The 24386-nt window shown below is 40.0% G+C and overlaps 1 protein-coding gene across 6 annotated transcripts; it reads left to right on the top strand.

The window, feature by feature from the left end:
- The first annotated feature begins 98 nt into the window (after positions 1 to 98).
- akap7 (A-kinase anchoring protein 7) lies at positions 99 to 23365 on the top strand. Of its 6 annotated transcripts, none has more exons than XM_089022604.1 (9): positions 99 to 228; positions 4008 to 4212; positions 4362 to 4489; positions 4819 to 4955; positions 6526 to 6686; positions 8167 to 8279; positions 8956 to 9002; positions 9265 to 9365; positions 21873 to 23365. In XM_089022604.1, exons 2-9 carry the CDS (start codon positions 4032 to 4034, stop codon positions 22085 to 22087), a joined length of 1083 nt encoding a protein of 360 aa, XP_088878730.1. In that variant the 5' UTR covers positions 99 to 228; positions 4008 to 4031; the 3' UTR covers positions 22088 to 23365. The 6 variants fall into 6 exon arrangements, with proteins under 6 accessions (XP_088878730.1, XP_088878731.1, XP_088878729.1 ...); XM_089022605.1 differs by having other exon boundaries at positions 100 to 228; positions 4026 to 4212; XM_089022603.1 differs by lacking the exon at positions 99 to 228 and adding an exon at positions 3138 to 3412 and having other exon boundaries at positions 4026 to 4212.
- The last annotated feature ends 1021 nt before the right edge of the window (positions 23366 to 24386 follow it).

Below are 24386 nucleotides of genomic sequence, written 5' to 3'. Positions count from 1 at the left end.
GGTCATCGGTTATTCAAAGCTACCCGCCATCTGTTTCCGTCATTAGAAGCGCAGTTTGACATTTTGCAAACTTGCTAATTTGCCACTTGCAGCGAGCGGACGCATTCATGCGAAGCTCACGACTCAATCGAGGGGGAGTTAACAGTATCTCAATGGCCTTCCAAGGATCCAGACGGGGATGACGTCATTGAATGTCATACTGTCTGCTGCGCTGGAACGAGATTGCAGGTAGAAATGCTGAAAAGAATCATTTCAAAATTGTGTAAAAAGAACGGAGGTAAAAAAATATGCAAGTAGTCAATGAAGTGTGTATGGTCACATGGTATGAAAGGGGAAAGGGAAAAAAATCAGACAAACCAACACAAAATTGAGCGTTTCACTTTAAAAGGCTTGACTCCTGCTGGCATGTGAGGCACACGTACACACACAATAGCTCCATCCATTGGAGATTAGAGGCTTTCATACATTGAGGCATGGCAGATTATTTCCACTCGCGCTCAGCCTAATGCAAGACATTTACAGGCTGCCAAAAATGAAACAAAAAATTGCCCCCAAGTACTTTTTATTCATATTTTCATGCTTGTGCTGTATCATATCAGTTTTATACCCTACTTAAAAATTATCCACAACACATGATTGCGTGAAGTCGAAATTCCACTTAAAGGACAAACGACACCATTTTTTTGTTTCCTAACTTACATCAAAAAAAAGTTGTATAGTATCTAAAATACCTAAAATACACAGGCTGATATTTTTAGTCAACTGCAAAACACCAATAAAAATGAGTTAAAGTGTCCCAAAACTACTACTACTACAAAATGCGAGTTTCAGAAGGTCCCGCCCCCTTGCTCGTGATGTCACGCCAGGACGTCTGGCCTTGCTCTAGAAAAAAAAAAAATGGCTTCAGATTCAAAGAATATGCTTTACTCATCCAGTTATGAATATATTTCAAATAGTTCTGAAGAGGAAAGCATAAATGTTTGCAATCGATTATAGAAGTCCTCCCGTCTCATTTTGAGGCATCTGGACTCCAATGTAGCTCCCCGAAAATGCACAAGATGGCGCCCAAGCTCCATTGGAAATGGGCTGATTTGCATGGAATTTGTGTCGACTAGTATCAAATAGTAGTCTTGGTGCAACACACAACGATTCACCGTCGTGTTATTTATGTGTTTTCCTTCTGATTTCCCCAACAACACGATTTTTTCAGACCAAACAAATTACCCAAAATGCATTGTGTGTCGCTTTCTTGGTCAGTGTGTTCCTGACGTGACGTCACGTCAGGAATCATCATCAACTTGAAAACAAGACTTCCTGAATATTCAACCCGAGTCTTAAAACGTAAAAAAAATCTTTGTAAAATACGCTCAGTAGAAGTCATTTGAAGTGATTTTACAAATTATGGACATAACTTTTCCGGAGGTGTCGGTTGTCCTTTAAATCTTAACGTGAAAAAAAAGTAGTGCTTTGGCGCAATCCCGTAGCTTCTTAAAAGCCAAGGAACTACAGTAAAGTCTCGTTATATCGATATTCAAGGGAGTCCGAAAAAATATCCATATAACCGGGACTATCGATATATCCGACCCTGTTTGCATGTAATTTTCTCCGTGCGTGCATAGAAATAGTATCGATATAACCGGGACTATCGATATATCCGATATCGATATAACGAGACTTTACTGTATGTTGACGTGAAGGAGTGCTTACCATGTGTAATCGAAAATCAGTGTTTTGCTGCCATCTTGTGGCTACTATTGGACATTTTAAGCCTTTTAAATGCGGGTGGAGCAGTTTTTGCCGATTGTGGCTAGTTTGCTAAAATATCAAAGCAAAAATACTGAAGTAGAATTGTCACATATCAGTAGTCAAATATGTCATTTATTAGGCCACTGTAATGTATTTATGAAATAAACTGGGCTTAGACACACACACACAAACACGCACAGGGAAGTCTGTGTCATGTCGTCTACCCAAATCCAGCTCAAGCCTGCAGCTGCTGGACGCGTTCTCGTGTGCACGGTGGTGTGTGATCTGCATTCTCTCGTTACGAGCCACTTATTTCCCCATCCTCCCACCCTGCGGCAGACTGCTTATCTCGCCTCCTCCTCCGTCTTCTTCTCTTCTCTCGAAAAATGTTCACCTAATTTGGTACGTTAATCTCGATATAACGCGCAAAAATAAATCTCCAGAACCCATGGTGGAAAACAGACATTTTCTGTCATTGTGGTTCAAAGCCACAGCACTATTGAAGTAAAAATTACTATTATTCACTGAGATGTTTTCCTGCGTGAATAGATGAAACAATCGTTCCTGCTTTGACTTGAAACAAAGCGAATCTTTGCTCATAAACTGGCCTCATTAAGGACTACTTTACTTCAACGGGATTACATTAAAGGCGGCAGCAACAACAACAGGGAAAAAAGGAGCCAGCAGCCTGCATGATTATACAAAGGAGCTGACATTTATATCTTTATTTTTTAACCCAAGTAAAGTGTCGCATTAATTCAGACAAATTCATGCAATCGAGTTCCAATAATAAAGCTGTTGAGTTTACAGTGGTCGTATTTATTCCAGTCCCTTGCATTCTGATTTATGGTTGTTTAATAATGTAAGGGGGACTTTTGTGATTGTACATTGTTCATATTGGTCATTTGTCAATGTACTTTCCAAACATTAACAAATATACTGTATTGTATAAATATTGATACAATTTCAGGGGCTGATTTATTTTTATTGATAAAAAAAAAACAGTAAAACTCATCTTAAGATGTATTGCATTTTTGCAGGTTGTGTTCTGCTTTGGAAGTTCCATTGGAGTGTTTTCATTATTTATCTGACAGGAGTTGCACACTCCTCCTTCTTGTTGGCCGCCGGATCTTTTTTTTAATGTCAGTGATCATCATCATGGTCTGACTGGGTTTTATTTTTCTGACCTTTTGGATGTTTTTTTCCCTCACTCCTCTTGAAAAGCATCAGCTACGCCCTGTTAGTTTGCTCAAACTAACTCCGAAAATGCTCTGTTGATGCCTGACTGTCATCTGCTGGAAAAACGTTGAAACTGCACAAGTAATCTCACGTAATTATACTTTTATTTTGAAGCCGGATCTCCACCGGAAGTTTCGACTTGTTTATGGTAATCGTAGCATCCGGTTACCTTGAAAACACCAAGTCGCTACCGGCTAGCCTGAAAACATTTCGAAACTAGCTCGTTTGTGACAATTGTTTGTAGTTTCTTTTACTTATCTATAGCTGCTATGGACAAGCTATATCCATCGAGAATAAATGTAGAGTTTGTCCATTTTGCGTTTCTTGGTACTAAAATCGCGATGCAGGCTGCTAGCCCGTCACAATGTTAGCCAACATGGCCGATGATTGACACTGACAGGTGTGCGAGATCTGGGTCGAATCTCAAGTATGTGACGTCGGTCTTTTTTGTTGTGTATTTTTCGAATTTGTAGTTTTAATCCATTAGTTGGTCGGTTATCAAACGCTTGGTGAAATGAGCTACACTTTGAGCGTGTGGATGTGTGAAAAATGGAAAGATAAAGTTGGTATGTGCCCCCGTCATGCATCTGAGTCGTCTTTTGGTGGGCTTAACGTCGACTTGCTCAAGAAGTCTTTTGGTTCGAAATGCACAAACGACAATAAAAACACACCAGGTAAAAGAAAAAAAACACGAGAATAAAGTTGCAAAGTTTCAAAAGAAATGAATGTGACTGTTTTTTTCGATTCAAGTTATGTATTTCGGTCAAAGTCAAGAAGTTGTTTTGAGATTTAAAAAAAGAGTTGATTGTATGTAAAATTGAACTACAGAGTCCCACGATTACCACTTTATAGTGTACATTGGAATCAGAAAGTGGTTGATCTCTGATTAAAAACAATCTAAATCTCCCAAATGCATTTTGATTCTTGCAGGTTTGCAACTTCAATCTAGTGTCATTTGTTTGTTTCACTCATTTGAAAACCTCAATGTTGCTGTGACATCATTTAGTTTGCTTTGTCTCCAGACCTCAGGTGTGTGTCAGATCACCATGAGCAAGCCTGACACCATCCTTCAGAGAGAAGAGACCTCAGATGCTGGTTCCCATGATAAGCGTAGTGCTAATAATGGCGGAAAAGAGGATGGAGATAGGATTGGTCAAGAGGGGGTTTCTAAACCTACGAACTTGAAAGAGACTCAAGGCCATGACAACAGGGAGAATGGAGCGTCAGGCAAGTCATTTTCAAACTTCACCCCGGGGTTAAGAATTTATCATCATCTTCATTCCCAACGTTCCACCTTTATTCAAATATTTCCTAATCTGAGATGAAATTTACCACCGTCAGCATACTTAATGTGAGATTTTTTTTTCTTTCTAAAGTCGCCAAGAAGAACAGAAAGAGGGGACGACGAGTGGACACTGAGCAAGATGCAGAGAAGACCAAAAAAAAGAAGAGGCAGATCCAGCGACCCAACTACTTTGTCTCCATCCCGATCACCAATGCACAGGTACGCTCAGAAACAGTGAAATTAATGTTCTCGCCTTATTTTCCAATAGAACTTCTTGTAAACAAATCTTTCGAGTGCCTTGTTGTCACGTGTGATTGCATTCATTTTTCAAGGAGGTAGAAGTGTCATTTCATTGACAGTTAACCAAGCAAGGCGCTGGTTTTAGGGTATTCAGCAGAGAGAACAGTTAAATACTTTGCACATTTTTTATCCACTTGCGTTGGTGGGTTATAATTGTTTAAAATAATTTAGATTCAGCAGGGTTGTTAACAAAATAACTTTTAAGCTTACATCGAGATTTTTACTGTATATGTTGACCTGTAATGCAGATCAGTTCAGCGGTGACGGAAGTCCAAGAGGCGGTTCTGGAACGGGAGCCTCGCTTGGCCAAAGCCATGATTCCAATCCCGACGCTCCACATCACGCTCCTCGTCACCCATCTGGCTGACCAAGAGCAAGTGGACCTGTAAGTTGAGCATGAAATGTCCTTAGGAAATTCTAATTAGTTGTCTTTATGAATTGCAGACGCAACAAATTCGGAAACAAAATAAGAATAAGAATAAAAAATGTCTATATATTAGAATAATATTAGAACAGCACGGATCGCATGTTGCTAATTGCTAACAACGTTCGGTGATGCGGGTGACAGTTCTAAAGGTAAATTCAAGGTAACCTGCTTTTTTGTATACTTTTTTTTGTGTGGACGTGATAGGATGTATAATACAGTCATACTTCGGCTTACAACTTAATTGGTTCCCAGAAAGTGTGTGTAAGGCGAAAAGTGCATCTGCCAAACATTTATTTCCCATAAGAAACCATTAAAATTGAGAATAATCTGTTCCCAGGTCCCCATAAAACACAATTTTCAACTAAATAAGCCTTAAAACTACACAAAATATACCTTGTTTTAAATATAATAAATATGCTATTGTGTTATAATAAAAGAAATAAACTGTACTGTATAATAAAGTCGTTTTATTTACCTTTGTGGTGGTAGTTGATGTAGTTGTCTCTTGATGATATCTGAGTAAAGTTGCTGTGCTTTCTCGGCGATAATACCCTCACTCACACGGTCCCCTGCTAGCTGCTTTTTGTTAATCCAAATCAACAGAAGTTTTTCAACCTCTTCTATTGCCTGAGACCGTTGCTTAGACAACACAGAAACACCCATAGCCACACGTAGCAATGGTCGACTTAGCATACTGGTACTGGGAGTCACACACACACACACACACACACACACACACACACACACACACACACACACACACACACACACACACACACACACACACACACACACACACACCTCGTTGGTGTTTTTCGACGATCTCCTTCTTCTGCTCGACCGTCATTTTCTTTGTGTCCTCTTCAGCTCAACACTAGCCTGTGGTGGGGTCTTTTTCTGTCCCATGATAGCAAAAGTACTCCACTTGATAGCAAACCACGTCTGCACTCAAAGGGGGTATGGAAAGTAGTACGCCAGCCACCGTGGCACTCCGTGTGTTTCCCAAAAACTAGTTTGTATACCAAGATTATATTCTTGCGAATTTAATGTTCGTAAGGCGAAAAGTTGTTGAGCGAAAGCGTTCGTAAGCCGAGGTATCACTGTATAAATAACGTGAACATGGACACATAAATCAATGTAAGCGATTGTACAACAAATACTGATGGCATACTGGAGTCATGTCATTTGGTGGCTTTGAATGCAAAATGGAGCTCTTACAAAAAATCAATACAAACAATTGATATTGAAAAGCAGCTTACATTTTCATAAGAAGAGTGTCACTCTGAGGTCAAATGCATGAAAAAAACACGACTGGATAATACATGATGTTTTTTTTTAATGTTGTTGTCCCCTCTCGATCCGATAAAAGCCATGTTATGCCGTGCTTAATCTACACTAAGTAGAAGATGGTGACATGACTACATTCTGCCATGATGTAACATGAGAGGGAGGCAGAGTGAGGATTTATGTGTGTGATTTATTTATTTATGTATTTATTTTCCCTCTCTGCGTGCGTTTCCCCTTTCAGGGCGGCAGCAGCGCTGGCCCAGGTGGAGTCGTCATTGGGCGAGCTGCTGGATGGGGCGGAGCTGGTGCTGCCCTTCTCGGGCGTCGCTCACTTCAGAAACAACGTGGTGTTTGTCGCCCTCGGCCCGGGACCGCACAGACGCGTGCTGCGCAACCTGGCAGGTCAGTCTCACACACACATAGACAGAGCGTTGTTGTCTGTGGGCATCGTTTTCAGTCTGGTAATTGAATCGAGAGTGATTCCATTTTCAATTGACAGCTAATCAATTGACAGTCAAATCGTCAATGATGTTTAAAGGAGAACCGACATCTCCGGACAACTCGTGTCCATAATTTGTAAAATGGCTTCAAATGACTTCTACTGAGCGTATTTTACGAAGATTCCACCGCATATAGCTATATTTTACATTTTAAGACTCAACGCTGAATATTCCGGACGTCTTGTTTTTGAGTTAGTGACGAGTCCGTACGTGACGTCACTGAAGGAACGCCCCTGACCGAAAAAAGGACACATTGTAGCAGTCCTTCCATCACGTCAATATATTTTGCTGTACTTGTTTGGTCTGAAAACGTCATGTTGCACCAAAAAGAGCCAGAAGAGGGCGACCAAGCTCCATGTAAGGAATTTATCAGCCTGTGGACATGGGCTGATCGATTCCTCACAGGAGGTTGGTCGCCATTTTTTGCCGCTTTTTTGGTGATACATTTCCCCCCAATGTTGCCTCAAAATGGCACGGAATAAATTCTTTAATCGATTGCAAACATGTATGTTTTCCTCCTCAGAACTATTTGAATCATTCATAACTGGATGTGTCACAAGAAAGCACATTCTCCGATCTGAAGCCATTGTTTAAATTCTCCAGCAATGCAAGACGTCTTGGCGTGACGTCACGAACTGGGGACGGGACTTTCTGAAAATGCCCAATTCGCAGCTCCATTTTTTTGCAGATTTTGGACACTTTAATTCATTTTTATTGGTGTTTTGCATTTGACGAAAAATGTCAGCCTGTGTGTTTTGGGTATTTTAGATGCTATAAAATCTTTTTCTGATTTCAGTTAGGAAACAAAAACGTGATGTCGGTTGTCCTTTAAGTCATTTTTATTGGTGTTTTGCACTTGAGTAAAAATATCAGCCTTCGTGTTATGGGTATTTTAGATGCTATAAAACGTTTTTCCTGATGTCAGTTAAGAAACAAAAAAAATGGTGTCTGTTGTCCTTTAAATGTCTTCCTTGTAGCTGGCGTGACTGATGGACTGAAAAGCTTCCCACCCGGCGTTCGCGCGAGTCAACTGTTGTTGTTTTTAAACGTTGCAGGAGGAGGATGTTCAACCTCCCCGCCACGCTGTCTGCCGCCTCCATCGTTGTTATTGATTCCGTTCTAACCTCCCTCTTCGAGCTGCTCGTCTGAAAATAACACCGCGTATCTTTTGCGCAACGTGCTTTTTGTCTTCTTGGCCGCGTCCTTATCTGACTCGGGTCATCCTGTGACGCGCCGGCCATATCCTCGTGTCATGAAGACCGATGGTCCCCTTTTGTTTTCATGTGTCGGACCGAGCGCGTACACACAATTGTCACAAAGCTAAAGAAAAAAACAAAACCACTACCGCTAACATAATTCATCAATGTCATCATTCATCATAGAGTTGCTGTGCGGTCGTTTCAAGGAAGAAGGCCTCCTGGAAGGCGACGCTAAAGGTTTTGAACCTCACCTCACCATTATGAAGCTCTCCAGAGCTCCAAAGCTCAGATCTCAGGTACGAGATGCGTTCCAGACCCGCCCACAATGCATGAAAATCCACAATCTCGACCCACTAAATTACTGTAGGAATATTTTGTCATAACTTCCCATTTTCCCACAGGCTTTAAATATTAAAAATACTTCTAAGCACCTGTTCCCGCTAGCTCACGTGCACCTTTTTTCAAAAGAAGATACCAAGGATTAGCTAGTCCCAGTTAACTAATTCACTGCCAGACGATGCGCAAAAATGTGTCCACTCCTGTGCCAGGGTTTTTGTCATTTTCACTCAAATTGCAGGGCCCACAGAATATTGAGTTTTAGGACTACATAAACATTCAATGCACCGTTAGAAACCTTAGATTCTCTTATTTCATCAGAAAAATATAGTTAATTCCTAGGTTATATGGGTCTGGAGTTATCTGATCTTGAAATGAGGGCGGCTGTACAAAATACAATACAATACAGATTGATTTACGTAGCGCTTTAACAACAGCTGAAGCTGTAACAAAGCGCTAACATGGACAAAAGGCAAATTCTGCCCCCTGGTGGAAGGGAATAACATTGCCAGAGGTCTGACCAGCGCTTTATCCGCACCCCCGTCCTGCAAGAAAAACCAAAACCCGAATAAATTCGGGAATGGCAGTGAATGAGTTAAATGTCCGACCTGACTATTTTTTGTCTTGTTCCTGAAGGGTATAAAGCGTGTGGACCCTTCTCTCTACTCCAACTACAACGACAGGTACGAAAATGAAAATGAAATAATAATAACAGATGTCTGTATCATTTGTGTTGATTCGTTTCATTTAATCTGAATTTCCTCCTTGGTTCTGTCACTCTGTCCGCCATGACATCTAAATTATCAAATGTTTTTCATTTGTGAGCTAGGACGCTAATAGTAGCGCTCTTGCCTTGGCTTTCATGAAGTGTTTCAGGCAATTATGAATTCAATCTAATTTTATTAATTTGCACACAAAAAATCACTGCATTCTGGTTGTATGTAGGTTTTTCGGCGACCAGACACTAGAGCGTCTGGATCTTTGCTCCATGCTGAAAAAGAAGCAGCAGGATGGCTACTACCACACGGAGACGTCACTGCAACTAGGTCAGAAAGCCGTCACGCATACACACACAGGAGCATTAAAGTTGGAGGTGGGGGGTGAGTACTAAAAATGCAATGCAACATACAACCACAAGAGGGAGATATCTGTTTAGGTTAAAAAAAAATTGGTCGTTTTCATTGCTGCACAAGTTTTGTCAATTTCAACCCCATCTGAAAGTAGTTTTGCAGAGGATTACAATGTGACCAATTTTTGGCCCTTATGGCCACATGCTGTATTATTTGAATATGCACATTGTGGTGGTATTTGTTTGCTTTATCGGTCATTGAAAAACAAAAAGCGGAGATTTATATTGTCCCTCGGTGAATAGCATGTAAAAAAAGTCTTTGGAGTGAATTTCCCAAAAGGAGATGTAATATAAAGGTAAATAAAACAACTTTATTATAAAGTACAGTTTATGTCTTTAATTATATTACTATAGCACATTTATTATACATAAAAAAGGTATATTTTGTTTGGTTTTCAGGCTTAGAAAATTAGAAAGTAGAAAATTATGTTTTATGCGGACCTGGGAACGGATTATTCTCATTTTAATGGTTTCCTATGGGAAATTAATATTTGGGATACACACTTTTCGCCTTACACACTCTGTCTGGAAACCAATTAAGTTCGTAAGCCAAGTATTTACCCGGAAGTTGCCAGACAGACCATGGACCAAATTGTGGTCAGTGCATATAGGCCACAAAAAAAAAAAGCCACATATTCCTCTCCAGACGAACAAGCACTTCTCTTGTTTGCTTGTTGCTGCCAATCATGTGTCAAATCATTTGCGGACCACTGAGCTGTCACGAAAAACCCACAGCGGTGGGGGCGGATGATGCTCCGTCACTGACGGACGGAGCATAAAAACGCTGGTGCTGTTCAACCGCTTGCACTTATGAATGTGAGACGGGTTAGTGATGAAGTGTTGACGGTGATTCTCCTGCCATTCAATTCACCCCTTAGAGAATACGTTAGCCGTAAATACGGTCTCAATTAAATCGCATTGGTAAAATATCACCCTTCCTTCAACGCCTTTTATTTCCTCTTTCTTTTTCTAGCATTCTTCTTCCTCCCACTATTAGCTTACATGCTCTGCCAAGCTACATTGGTTACGCGCTTGAAATGTTGAATTTTACGGTTATATTTCTCCCTTATCGTGTAGAAGAGGAAGTATGTTGCCATCAGTGTTTACTTAGAAGGTGAAAGGACTATACATGTATTCCATATTTAGTTTGAAATATACCTGGAATTAAACGTCATCCGACGTCGTTTATTTTGGTTATTTTGACAGTAAAATCACAAATTTAAAGTCACATATTCATTTTCCAAATTGAACATTGTGCAGCTGTGCAAATGTTGGGCTAAAAAATGCCATTTTGAAGCACAAATAATGTTATATGAACACAATTGAAGCTGCTTTTGCCCCGTTTGCCATCAAAATGGAACATTATGCCATCATTTTAAAACAGTTTGTTTTAGAGGTGGCGATGTTAATAATAATAATATTAATTATTATTATTATTATTAGTAGTAGTAGTAGTAGTAGTATTAGTATTATTATTATGATATGATATAATGAGAATAATGATAGTAATGATAGTAATAATAATAATAATAATTATTATTATTATTATTAGTAGTAGTAGTAGTAGTAGTAGTAGTAGTAGTAGTATTATGATATGATATGATGATAATAATCAAATTTATTTAATATTTTTTGTCAACAATAATAACAAAAAAAATAACTAATAACAGTAATTACAATAATAATAATAATAATAATAATACTCATAATAATAATACAGTAAAGTCTCGTTATATCGATATTCAAGGGAGTCCGAAAAAATATCGATATAACCGGGACTATCGATATATCCGACCCTGTTTGCATGTAATTTTCTCCGTGCGTGCATAGAAATAGTATCGATATAACCGGGACTATCGATATATCCGATATCGATATAACGAGACTTTACTGTAATAATAATAAAAAAATAAAAAATAATAATAATAATAATAATGATGATAATAGTAATAATTGTAATAGCAGTAATAAGAGTAAAAGCAGTAATAGCAATACTACTACGACTACTACTACTACTACTACTACTAATAATAATAATAATAATAATAATAATAATAATAATAATAATAATAATAATACATTTCATTCATAAGTGTCTTTCAAAACTGTTCAGTACACTATAAGGTGAGTTCGATATAGTTTCCTAGCATTACTCAACAGTTAACAATCCAACGCTCCGCAAACATGGCCGCAATGTTTTGAAAAGCCTACAATTAGCCCCACTGCGCCATGGGTCGAAATCCCTTTTTGTGTTGACGTCGGCAGTGCGCGACAACGGTTAATTATTGATTCGGTACTGTATGTTAAAACAGCGATGAGCGATAGCGGCTGTTATCTGCGCCCCGCAGTGCAGTACTTAGGACCCACGCACACTTTTAGTCACAGATTGTTGATAAAAATCACTCGGTGGCTTAATGGACGCGTATGTACACAGGTTTCACGTCGCGTCACTGATGGTTGAGGCAATAAAACATTTAAACTCCATAAATTGGACCCTGTGTGTGTGTGTGAGTTTAACCGAAACTATAAGTCGCACTTAACTCATTCACTGCCAGGCGATGTGAAAAAAATGTGTCCACTCTAGTGCCAGGGTTTTTGTCATTTTCACTCAAATTGCAGGACCCACAGAATATTGAGTTTTATAATAATAATGAATTTAATTTCTAAGTGCCTTTTAAAACTCTCAATGTCACTTTACAGTCACAGGATCAGCGTTTCTGTGGGTGAGCAGCGGCAGCCACATGCGCCAGCGTTCACTCAACCCGGAATAACTCAAATAGATAGAAAGTTAGCTAGCTAGCTAAAAGATAACTAATAGATAGCTAGCTTGTTAGATAGCGAATAGATAGCAAATGAATAGCTAGCTAGGTTGCCAGCTAGCTAGTTAGATAGCGAATAGGTAGCAAATAGATAGCTAGCTCGGTAGCCAGCTAGCTAGTTAGATAGAGAATAGATCATAATAATAATCATAATAATAAATTTCATTTAAAAGCGCCTTTCAAAACTCTCAAGGACACTTAACAGTCACCGAATATTTTTTCTGCGGGTGAGGAGCGGCAGCCACACGCGCCAGCGTTCATTCAACCCGGAAGTGACATAAAGTTCAAAAAAAAAAAAACCAATAAAAAACTAAATAACAAATATTTAGGACTACATAAACATTCAATGCACCGTTAGAAACCTTAGATTCACTTATTTCAGGGTTAATTCCCAAGTTATATGGGTCTGGAGTTATCTGAGCTTGAAATGGGGGCGGTTGTACAAAATACAATCCAATATTGGTTTATATAACACTTGAACAACAGCTGAAACTATAACAAAGCGCTAACATGAACATAAGGCAAATGCTGCCCCCTCGTGGAAGGGAAAAACATTGCCAGAGGTCTGACCAGCGCTTTATCGGCACCCCCCGCAAGAAAAACCAAAACCTGAACAAATTCAAGAATGGCCGACAACGTCATATTTTCAATTCCCGAATAAGTGTTGTTATATTGTATTCCATTAAGCGTAGCTCCATCTAGTGGATGCGTAGCGCAACCTCGTCACGATTATCGCCTCTATTTGATACGCCTTATAATGCGGTGCGCCATATGTATGAAAACAGTTTTCAAATAGGGTGTTGGTTGACGGTGCATCTTATCGTATGTGTGTGCACGCTTTGCTGCCGTCACCTCGCACCTTGTTTGTAATCCTCAATTAGTCCCGGCGAGCCGAGGGAGTTTATCTCGAGGTGCCCTTTCGCTGGAATGCTGAAAGCAACCTTAACTGAATGTTGGTATCGATTTGTTTTTTTTTTATGTTGCCTTAAAGGACAACCAACACCATTTTTTTTGTTTCCTAACTGACATCAGAAAAACGTTTTATAGCATCTAAAATACCCAAAACACGCAGGCTGATATTTTTTGTCAAATGCAAAATACCAATAAAAATGAGTTAAAGTGTCCCAAAACTACTTCAAAATGACCCCGGAAATGGCGAGTTTCAGAAGGGCCCACCCCCTTGTTTGTGATGTCACGCCAGGACGTCTTGCCTTGCTCTAGAATCAAAACAATGGCTTCAGATTCGGAGAAGATGCTTTTCTTGTTACTCATCCAGTTACGGATATGATTCAAATAGTTCTGTAGAGGAAAGCATACATGTTTGCAATCGATTAAATATTTTATTCCGTACCATTTTGAGGCAATGGGGGGGAAATGTAACACTAAAAAAGAGGCAGAAAATGGCGACCAAGCTCCGTGTGAAGAATTAGTCAGCCCGTTTCCACAGGCTGATAAATTCCTTACATGGAGCTTTGTCGCCTTCTTCTGCCTCTTTTTGGTGCAACACAACGTTTTCACACCACACAAGTACAACAAAATGCATTGACGTGATGGAAGGACTGCTACAATGTGTCTTTTTTTTCGGTCAGGGGCGTTCCTTCAGTGACGTAACGTGCTATATGCGTTGGAATCTTTGTAAAATACGCTCAGTAGAAGTCATTCGAAGGCATTTTACAAATTATGGACACATCCCTTCGCATAGCTTGCGTATTGCTGTTAGCTAAAATAAAATAAAATAAATACATGGATTTGACAATGTTTTGGAATATGCCATTTGGAATGAATTCCAAACGTCATCATTTTTTTAGCAGTCGTTGCACTTATCCCAGAAGACCTTCAGGTCCATTTTTTTTCCCTACTCAATAGCTCTTATTCGACGTCTTTGTGCCACCGTCTTTACGGTTCAGTTATTACCGAGACAATAATTCCCACTGAGTCTTGTCACAAGTGTGACTCGACGGCAGCAGCGACAAACATCTTCCCCCGCCTCGGGCGGGTAAAAAAACGCCAATGCGCATGGCTGGCGTGTTGACCTTCAGGTTCACCGCCTTGCTTGTTGCTTGTTCTTCTTTTGCATAGATGCTCAAATTGCGAGAATAGAGCTTGCATGTTTGTTCTGAAGAGGAAGTGAGTCTTTTCTATGTAGCCTCGCCTTGCAATCAAAATTTGTGCTCCATTTCTTTAGCATAGCTATCAATTAGCTAGCTAGCTATTAGCTATCTGGCGTGCTAACTATTAGCATCAAAGCGGTTATAATGTAATGTAAATTTCTCCACTGCGAGACTCATAAAGGCAAATCCAATCCAATCCAATATCGCAACACTTTCAGCGACGACGCAGCAAAAATCTCCGCAGCTAATGCAACAATATTCAGAGGCATGTATTCTTTATCCTCTGCAAAAAAAACAACTAATATTAATGTAGATTAAGCTAAATGCGGCTTGCATGACTGATATACTGCTATCTGCTGGGCGGTTGGAAACGGAATGAATGAATGAATGAATGAATGTATTTAGCCTTTAACGACGCACACACACTATAAAAAAAACATGAAATCCTCTAAATAAAACAGTTTCGCATTCAGCTGTCGTCCATTCAGTAGCCATTATGCAAGCTTCAGTGATGGAAAGGGGGTGGCGCCTGTAAACACTCCAAATCCTCCCTGACCCAATCCTCCATCCACACACACACACACACACACACACACACACACACACACACACACACACACACACACGCACACACACACACACACACACACACACACACACGCACACCTCCTTGCCCTCTTCACTCTTGGAAAATGGCAACAATCCTTTTGCATCATTTGCATGTAAGTGCCCCCCAACCTCACACATGTATGCATACGATCAGAAAAAAATGCTTCCCCCATAAACACACACACATACACACACACTAGCTATCTCCCTACCTCCCTCTCTCTTTTTCCCTCCTCCTCGTCCTCTTCCTCCTCCTCATCCTCCACCTCCTCAGCGTGTCAGTGCAAAGTGGAGCGAGAGAGCAAGCAAATGAGGAGCCCCTCGTTCATTTCCTGTCGTCTGTGCAGCCTTAATTCTTTTCCCTGAGACAAAAGGGGCAAGCTGCACTGCCCCCCCAACCCCTTTTTCTATCTATTTTTTTTCTGATTCGGTAGAGCAGGATGGGCGGTTGACAACAGTATTGATAAAGCGTACGATTCCGTGTTTTTTTTTTTTTTGTGTAATCTTTCCGTAAGACAGGGAGGAAATGCGCCATGGGTCAGCTGTGCTGTTTTCCTTTCTCCCAAACGGAGGAGAAGATCAGTAAGTGTGCTCTGCGTGTCTCCGTGTTGCCCTCCCGTGTGCCTTCGTGACGGCGTGTCCAGCGGGCGGACAACAACCAGTGTTTTTATTGCTTGCGACGAACAATCGGGAGTGTGACACAAAAGGTCATCAAGGATTTTATGTGTGTGTGTGTGTGCGCGTGGGGTGTGTTTTCTATCTGTTTAGCATGTGACCTGCTAGCACAAGGCGCTGCTTGTAAATGGAGTGTTTTATTTGCAAAGTGGCTCAACTCATCTGTATCCCGTTGAGGGGAATCAAACAGTGGCAAACGCACATCAAGAGAGGTGTCGGCCAATCTCGTGAGACTTTATTTTCACAGCAGGTTACCTGATAGTCTTTCTTGACGGCGAGAGAGTGACAACTAAGGAATATTTTCAAAGTTTAGAGCATTCGGGAACTGGTATCGCTATTCTGAATCATGTTTTATTTATTTTTGTGATGGTTTTGGAGGACTACGTCAGGCATATCATTTCCTTGTGCTTTCTACTATCTTTGTGACTGCTTTATTTCTTGTATATGATAACTGTCCATGTTAAGCACTTTGGTTAGAGTTTCAGCTGTTGTTAAAGCGCTGTATAAATAATAATAATAATAATAATAATAATAATAATAATAATAATAATAATAATAATAATAATAATAATACATTTAATTTATAAGCACCTTTCAAAACTCTCAAGGTCACTTTGCAGTCACGGGATATGTTTTTCCGTGGGTGAGCAGCGGCAGCCACACTCGCCAGCGTTCACTCAACCCCAAATAACGCAAATAGAAAGACAGCTAGCTAGCCAGCTAATAAATAATAATAATAATAATAATAATACATTTGATTTCTAAGCCCCTTTCAAACTTCTCAGGGACACTTTACAGTCACAGGATCATTATTTTCTGTGGGTGAGCAGCGACAGCCACACGCGTCGGCGTTCACTCAACCCGGAAGTAACTCAAATAGATAGAAAGCTAGCTAGCTAATAGATACAGTAAGAATAATACATTTGATTTCTAAGCGCCTTAGCTAATAGATAGCCAGATAGCTAATAGAATGCTAGCTTTTGGGCGGCCCGGTGTTCCAGTGGTGAGTGCATGACACTGCACTGTGGTGGTTTCAATACCTGGCCGGCTATGTCCTTCTTATGTGGTGTTTGCATGTTCTCTATAGGCCTGTGTGGCTTTTCTCCAGGTTCTCTGGTTTCCTCCCACATTCCAAAAACATCAATCATAAATATAGAAATCAAACATAAATCAATCTGTATTGTATTTACAATAATAATAATACATTTCATTTATAAGCGTCTTTCAAAACTCCCAAGGACACTTTACAGTCACAGGATTTTTTTTTTTCTGCGGGTGAGCAGTGGCAGCCACATATCAAACCCCTTGGAAAAACATGACCCTTTAATTCCCCCATATCAGCGCACGATCTAAACAGGATTTCAGTCGTCTTCCCCGCTGTCGTCGGGTTGATAATTGAACCCTGAGGCCATATATCGCGTTTATTGTGTTTGTCGTGAACGCCATAAACGCAGACTTAACTACTGCACACATGGGCGCGTCCATTTTTTTGTTAAACCCAATGTCACATTGCACGACTGTTATGGCCTCTAGGTTGCCTCCGATGTTCCCCCATTTCACCGCCACCCCGCCCCAGCGTATCGCGCACTCCCCTCACAGCTGCATCGCTATAAACAGTCAAGCCACTGTGGCCTACTTCTGAGAGGTGGAGGGAGAAAGGGAAGGAAAAAAAGGAGATGGATGCTGAGAGTCAAGACTAATGATAGGGAGGGAGAAGCATCCCAATGTGTGCGTTTATTGTGTATGTTACAAGTCGCACACGTGCTCCCATGCCGGCGCCCGATGCGACGACGGCCAACGGGGTGTCTCGTTATGAGAAAGATGGCTTTGTGTTAATTCCGCGTGATGTCTTCGCGTGGTTCTCTCGGTTGGAAATGTGTCAGAATGTGACACGGCAGACCTTTTTCTGGGAAAGAAGGGGAAAAAAATTACTTATGTCAATTGGAGACTGGAATTTGTCTGTCGGTGTGAGTTTGAATGGAAATAGATTACAAACAGTCTCACTCAAAGTCTGCTGTGAAAAAGGGGGGTGATGAAAAAATTATATTTGGAAAGAAGATAAAATTTTACATTTAAAAAATAATTGGAGAGATAAAAAATTTTAAAACAGATTTTATTGTGATTTAATAATATTTAATAATTGAACACACAATAAACAGTCCCGATAAAACCGTGGTACTAGTACAATGAATGTTGCACAAATTTTGTGGGAAGAAATGCAAAGGAAAAACTCACGCGCACCCCAAAAAAACGCCAATTAAAAAATTAAAACCAAAAATATATGTCAAGAACGTTTTAAAGTAAATATATGTCAAGAAGTGAAAAGTACAAAATACAAAAAAAAAAGATCAAAAAGTGCCTGTAATAAAAAAAGGACAAAAAAAATATTGATATAAAATAGTTCGGACAAATCAAATAAACAAAATAACAACTACAGGTAATATCCGACTTATGACTTCTATTCCGACCAAACGGTCATAAGTTGAAATGGTCGTAAGTCGAAATCCATTCAAAATGTTGAATAGAGACTCAGAAGCTAAATAATTCGCAAACTTTTGTGCCATCACACAGTCAATTGCTGTGCGAGAGTGAGATGCTGGCTGGCCAAAATTGTCGTACACGTTGCCGGCCTGCTAGCGCGTTGCAGTGCCGGGCGTAGAATTAAAATTTAAAAAATAGGGTCTGGAGGTCGTGGTTGCAAGTACGGGTGGTCGTAAGTCGAGCTGGTCGTAAGTCGAATGTCACCTGTAATATGACAACACAAAGTCACGGACAGTCATTCAATTTTAAGCACTTTCTGCACCCTCTCTGTCGTATGAAGCAGTTCTAGATGAAAGAAGAGACGATCAAAGTGTCCTTTTCACCAGTGGATCAGGGATGTCATAGTGGAATGTGCATGTTTACTACTAGCTAAATGTTGATATCAAACATGAAGCTGTCGCATCCATTGACGAAAAAGAGATTGTCTCGCATCTCCTATCCCACTTAAATCCGCTTCAATTCCAAGCTGCGACCGTTCCAGATGATGTCCATTTTTTTTTAGGTATTTTGTGACCGCATAACATTTTCAGACCCCTTTTCTTACCCGAACTCGTAATCAAAAACTAGTGCCTAGGGTTGAAAGTGTGGAGTCCTTTCATCTGTACAACAATAAATGTACCGTCTTAGCAGCCAACATGCTAATTTCACGCGTAGATCCCATATCAAATGGCCTTTTTTGTGTGTGTCTAGGAGGAAATGAGTCACCCGGACACATTATTAGACTGCGAATGTAAACAAAGTCAGCGCACTTGCTAACAATTTCCTTCAAGAGATTATTACATCCCCTTTTTCTGTGCCGCGTTGTAATTAACGAGCGGCGGAGTGTAGATAGCTCCCTGTCGGTTTTGAAGATGACTTTATGAAAAGCTCACTCCCACGTGGAACGTTAGACAAGCCCGGCTGGATTTTGGCAGGAAAACTTGAGGCGCTAAACCAAAACTGGCGCTTGTTTGACTACCACTCAAGTGTGTGTCAAGTTGGAATGTGAAGGAATTGCGCCGTTAAAGGTTTTCCTCACTCGGTCCAGACTAAATCAATGCCCAGAATTAAACTCAAAGCAGACACTCGCTCGCAGATTGTGTAAACTGTCTGCTCTGAAGAGTCGTCAATAATTCAATTTTATGTCAACAGGCTAGACGCTTTGTCAAGAAAACAATGAGGCTACACTTAAAGTACAACCGACACCATTTTTTTTGTTTCCTAACTGACATCAGAAAAACGTTTTATAGCATCTAAAACACAGGTGTCAAAGTCAAGGCCCGCGGGCCAAATCCGGCCCGCCACATCATTTTTTTCGGCCCGCGAAAGCAAATCAAACTTGTTAAATTCCATGATGATTGCTAAAATCTGAGCCAAAATTTCATATTTTTGGATGTCAACCACAATAAAAGTCATTATTCTTGACTTCAGATTTGAAAACAGGTTATTCATTAATTTGCTGTGTGCTCTATATGTAATATTTGAAGGGACTTAAACATTCTAATGGGTTCCCCAAATTCATAACGGCCCTCGAGAGGAAACCATAGCTACAATGTGGCCCGCGGCAAAAAATGACTTTGACACCCCTGTTCTAAAATAACCCAAAACACGCAGGCTGATATTTTTAGTCAAATGCAAAACACCAATAAAAATGACTTAAAGTGTCCCAAAACTAGGATCTACTACTACTACTACTAGGAACTAGGCAATACGTAAATGGGGGATCTTTGATATGGCATGTAATTTTATCATTGGGTTCATGGATTGCGTATCTAGCATGCTTGTTGTACAGTAGTGAACGTTTGCATCAAATAAAAACGTCTTTACACTTTTTTAATGACTATTTCCTTTCAAAAATGCAACCAAAATCTGAACTTTTTAATAGTCTGTTAAAAACTTGGCACAGAAACCCCCCCCAAAAAAGCTTACTACCAAACTAGATAACTTCCTAGCTTGCTACCTAGCTAGCATGGCTAACATCAATTCATTTCTGCTTTGTTACTTGACAAAGAGCCATGAAGTTGTGACTCATTTTCTGTGAAATATGTACTTTTTACCCCTTTTAACAAAGTACGAGACCTCGACTCTGCAATATTTTTGCTCACAGGCGTCGTACCATCAGGGGATGTTTAAATTGGCTCATCCAGACAGCCTCGTTGCCAGAGTGACGCTTTTATGCCTTTCTGCCCCAGTCGCTGTCATAATAATCATCTTCCGATGCTTCGTATTGGTACAGAGCATTTTTTTGTTTTGTTTTTAAAGCCAGTCGTAAAGGCTTTGCTGCAGATTGAAGACACATTTGGAGAATTCTTCCTGAATGTTAACAACTCCGAGTATCTTTTGTTATAAAAAAATATATGAATAATAATTGCAGCATCATATCAAGGTTACTACCTAGTCAAGGTTTGCTTTCCTCGACCGCCGCTGTTGTAAAAAGTTAGAACATGTGTTTTGAATTAAAAAAAGAGCTGACATTTTCTTTCGTGACTTTTCCTCCTTTACAATCATCGCCAAATTAAATATCATCCCAAGCCAATCAAAGTCTGAGTTCAATATAATAATAATACTGATGACCCCGAGATCTCGTTTTCCTTCATTTTTCTCGATCGAATCGATTATGTGTCAATCGCCTTGTAATGTCTGGGTGATTTGATCTAAAAAGGGCTTGCTCTGGTGCCGCCGGATGTCAATAATGGAAAGAGTCTCTCAACTCTGCTTTGTTTGTCCTCACAGTGACAATTAAAATAAAATAGAGTGCGATCTCACCTCAGCGCCGGCACAAAAGTAGCATCGCAGCGATCAATAAAGTATTTTTGGAATAGAAATCGATACGCTTGTTTTTTTTTACAAAGGGGGCAGAAGCTTTTCACTGTGGAACAGAATGGCTAGATTTTTTTGCTGCTAAGTTGTAAAATAAAAATAAACAAATGACAGCTCTATTGGAGGTAGATTAAAAAGAACCCTTCTTGAGTTATGGAGTCTCCCTAAAAAATGTTGAAGACAGCAGGCAAAATAATACTTTGGTGTTAAATGGGGAGTTGGCGCCCTCTCGTGGTGACATTCCAGAATGCGGTTAAAAATGCAAAGTATTGCTCATAATAACAATAACAACAATAATAACAATACTACTACTAATAATAATAATAATACATTTCATTTATAAGCGCCTTGCAAAACTCTCAAGGGCACTTTACAGTTGAGTGGGTTGAGTGAAGGCCTAGCTAGCGATATATTAGCTAGCTAGCTTTCTATCTATTTGAGTTACTTCCGGGTTGAGTGAACGCTGGCGCGTGTGGCTGCCGCTGCTCACCCACAGAAAAACTTATCCTGTGACTGTAAAGTGACCTTGAGAGTTTTGAAAGGCGCATAGAAATGAAATGTATTATTATTGTTATTGTTATTTTTAGTATTAGTATTAGTATTGTATTAGTATTATTTTTATTATTATTTTATGTTTATTATAATAATAATAATTGTTATTATTATTATTATTATTATTATTACCGGGATAGATGGAGGACATTGATTCGCTGTGGCGACCCCTGAGGGGAAAAGCCGAAAGGAAAATAAGATTATTATTATTATTATTATTATTATTATTATTATTATTATTATTATTGAATGATTCTCTTGTTTTTGGAATGACTGAATCCGACTTGCCTTCCTCAATTCTTTCTTCTTCTCCTTCAGGTAGTCGTCGCCGGTCCGAACCCGACGAGGCGGAGCTTCTGCGGATCAGCAAGCGATTGGTGGAAGATGCCGTCAGTCGCGCCGTGCAACAATACAAAAAGGAAACCTTTCAGAACGGGAGCGGACCCAACGCCGGGCAGCCGCCCGGAAACGCAGACGGAACCGCGGCGACGAAAACCACGGATGTGAATGCCGCCACGGACACCAGAAAGTGACGTGATCGGACCAGTCGCTAACCGGAAGCGCTCCGAGGCCAAAACGTCTGGTCTGCTTTTGCCGTAAAGCGGCTAACATTAGCGGTCAGCCCGCTATTGGGAAATTGGCTAATCTCGAAGACTAGCTAGCCGATCATGCTAGCTAGCGAGATGGCTAGTTGACCCACTCGCTTCGACAAGCTTGACTCTGTTCCCAGTGCGCTCCACATTGGCTAATTGCTAATGTGCTACTTTTTGAGTCGAATCCGCATTGTCGAGCGTCGATTGATCGACCACTTGATCAGATTTAAAAGCACAATTTCCTTCTTTTGAATACTTTCCCTTCTCATTTTGGCGCGTTCGTTCCGCTGGTGTCATCCGGAGGCAGCAGTGAGACACATCAAACCACACTACAGAACAGACATGTCAGAAAAAAGCTAATCATGCTAGCATAGATGTGAGAGTCATGCGGCGCTACTACACTTTGCTTTGTTTTAATGCTTGTTCATTTTTATTTGTATTTTTTTTAACTCATGCAACAGCGAAACACACCCTGTGGGGGGAAAAAAAAACAATTTTGCTAACGACAAACAGCAACATAGCTATGGTTCACAATTTCCGATCATGAAGTGTGTTAACTGAAAACACGTCGCCCTCTAGTGGTCCGGAGGCTAACTGCGGATATTAAATGATGGTGATGGATGCAATGGGAAAAAATGATGCTAACTATACGTCCAAATATGGATTGCTGAGATGAAAGAAATATTGCATTAAAAAAATTGACAGGGTTTAAAGAACACACAAATGTGTAATATAAGAAAATGTAGCATTACATTTTTTATTATCTGGCATAGCAAGTTTTTTCATGCAGTATTTCAATGCTTTAACCAATTTTGACATTTTGTTTTCTACTGTGCAAAATTCACACAGAGCTTCCACTTAAAGGACAACCGACACCATTTTTTTTGTTTCCTAACTGACATCAGAAAAACGTTTTATCGCATCTAAAATACCCAAAACACGCAAGCTGATATTTTTAGTCAAATGCAAAACACCAATAAAATGTGTCCCAAAACTACTTCAAAATGACCCCGGAGATGCAGAGTTTCAGAAAGTCCCGCCCCCTTGTTGGTTGTCCTTTAAATTTCTTCCAGATTTTTTTTGTTCCCGTTACAAGATCATTTGCCTGAAAAAAGTTGTCATTTTTTGGTGATTTTTATTTTTATTTTTAGAACCCGACATAACCTCACGAAGTTGGAAAGTGCGCTTCGGAAGAAATAAATGGACAAATCTGAATGACTTGTAAGTGCACTGTAGTTTTGAACATCATCACAATTTTTTTAAACGGACAATAAAATAATTGTTTGACTACTATATTACGTCGAAAGTAGTGAAAAAAAAATTTTTTAAAGGGAGAGCGTATTTGACTGTCGTTATCTTTGTCTTGTATAAGGATCAGGTACGCCCCCCCCCCTAAAAGAAAACATTGACATTTTTTAATGGATTTTGTATGAGCTTTTTAAGATCGCAGATGCTTGTTTACTTTTTAAAGTGGCCTTCAATCCCCCTCTTCCTAACCCCCCTTTGTCGCTGTTCTTTTTTTTTGGGGGGGGGGGGGGGGGGGTCTTCCCTCCTTGTGCTTACCGCCACTCTAGCGTCAAAGCTTCAGCCGTGCTCAAGTTGACACCTTTGTCTCCTCATCCTCTGATGCCCCCCATGATGGAAATGAGCAGCTTTTGTCACTGAAGGTGGTCATCACCGGGTCCTTGTGTGTCTCTTTGTCACACATGAATAAAACAGGATATGAATTTCCAACTAATATCCTTCACAGACTGCTGATTTGGGCTCGCTCGGGAACGTCTATTGGAGAAAAGGAGGTACGTTTTGGACAGTTCATCATTTGCAAATCTGGCCCGCCACATCATTTTTCTCGGCCCGTGAAGGCAAATCAAACTTGTAAAATTCCATGATACAAAATTTCATATATATATATATATATATATAGTGGTATATGGTGTATATATATATGACTTGGACTTTGATATATACATATACACATACCATGTATACACCATATACCACTATATATCATTACTAGAGAGTATACATGCAAAGCGTCTTTTGGCCAGATGAGGGCGACAAAAGCATACAAACAAGATAATAGGACTGTTTCTTTTTTTTTCAGGAAGAAAAACTGACGTTTTATAATAAATCGCATTATTCTGAATCATTGCTTTATATTGCAAGTTGTATTCAATCCTTATATTTGTGTTTCATCGTAGCTCCGACGTTCTTTTTTTCGATGTTGAGCTAGCTCATA

This window comes from Hippocampus bargibanti, linkage group LG19 (genome assembly GCF_051943395.1).
Source record: "Hippocampus bargibanti isolate YZ-2025 linkage group LG19, ASM5194339v1, whole genome shotgun sequence".
Lineage (NCBI taxonomy): Eukaryota > Metazoa > Chordata > Actinopteri > Syngnathiformes > Syngnathidae > Hippocampus > Hippocampus bargibanti.
This window is presented reverse-complemented; position numbering and strand designations above follow the sequence as displayed.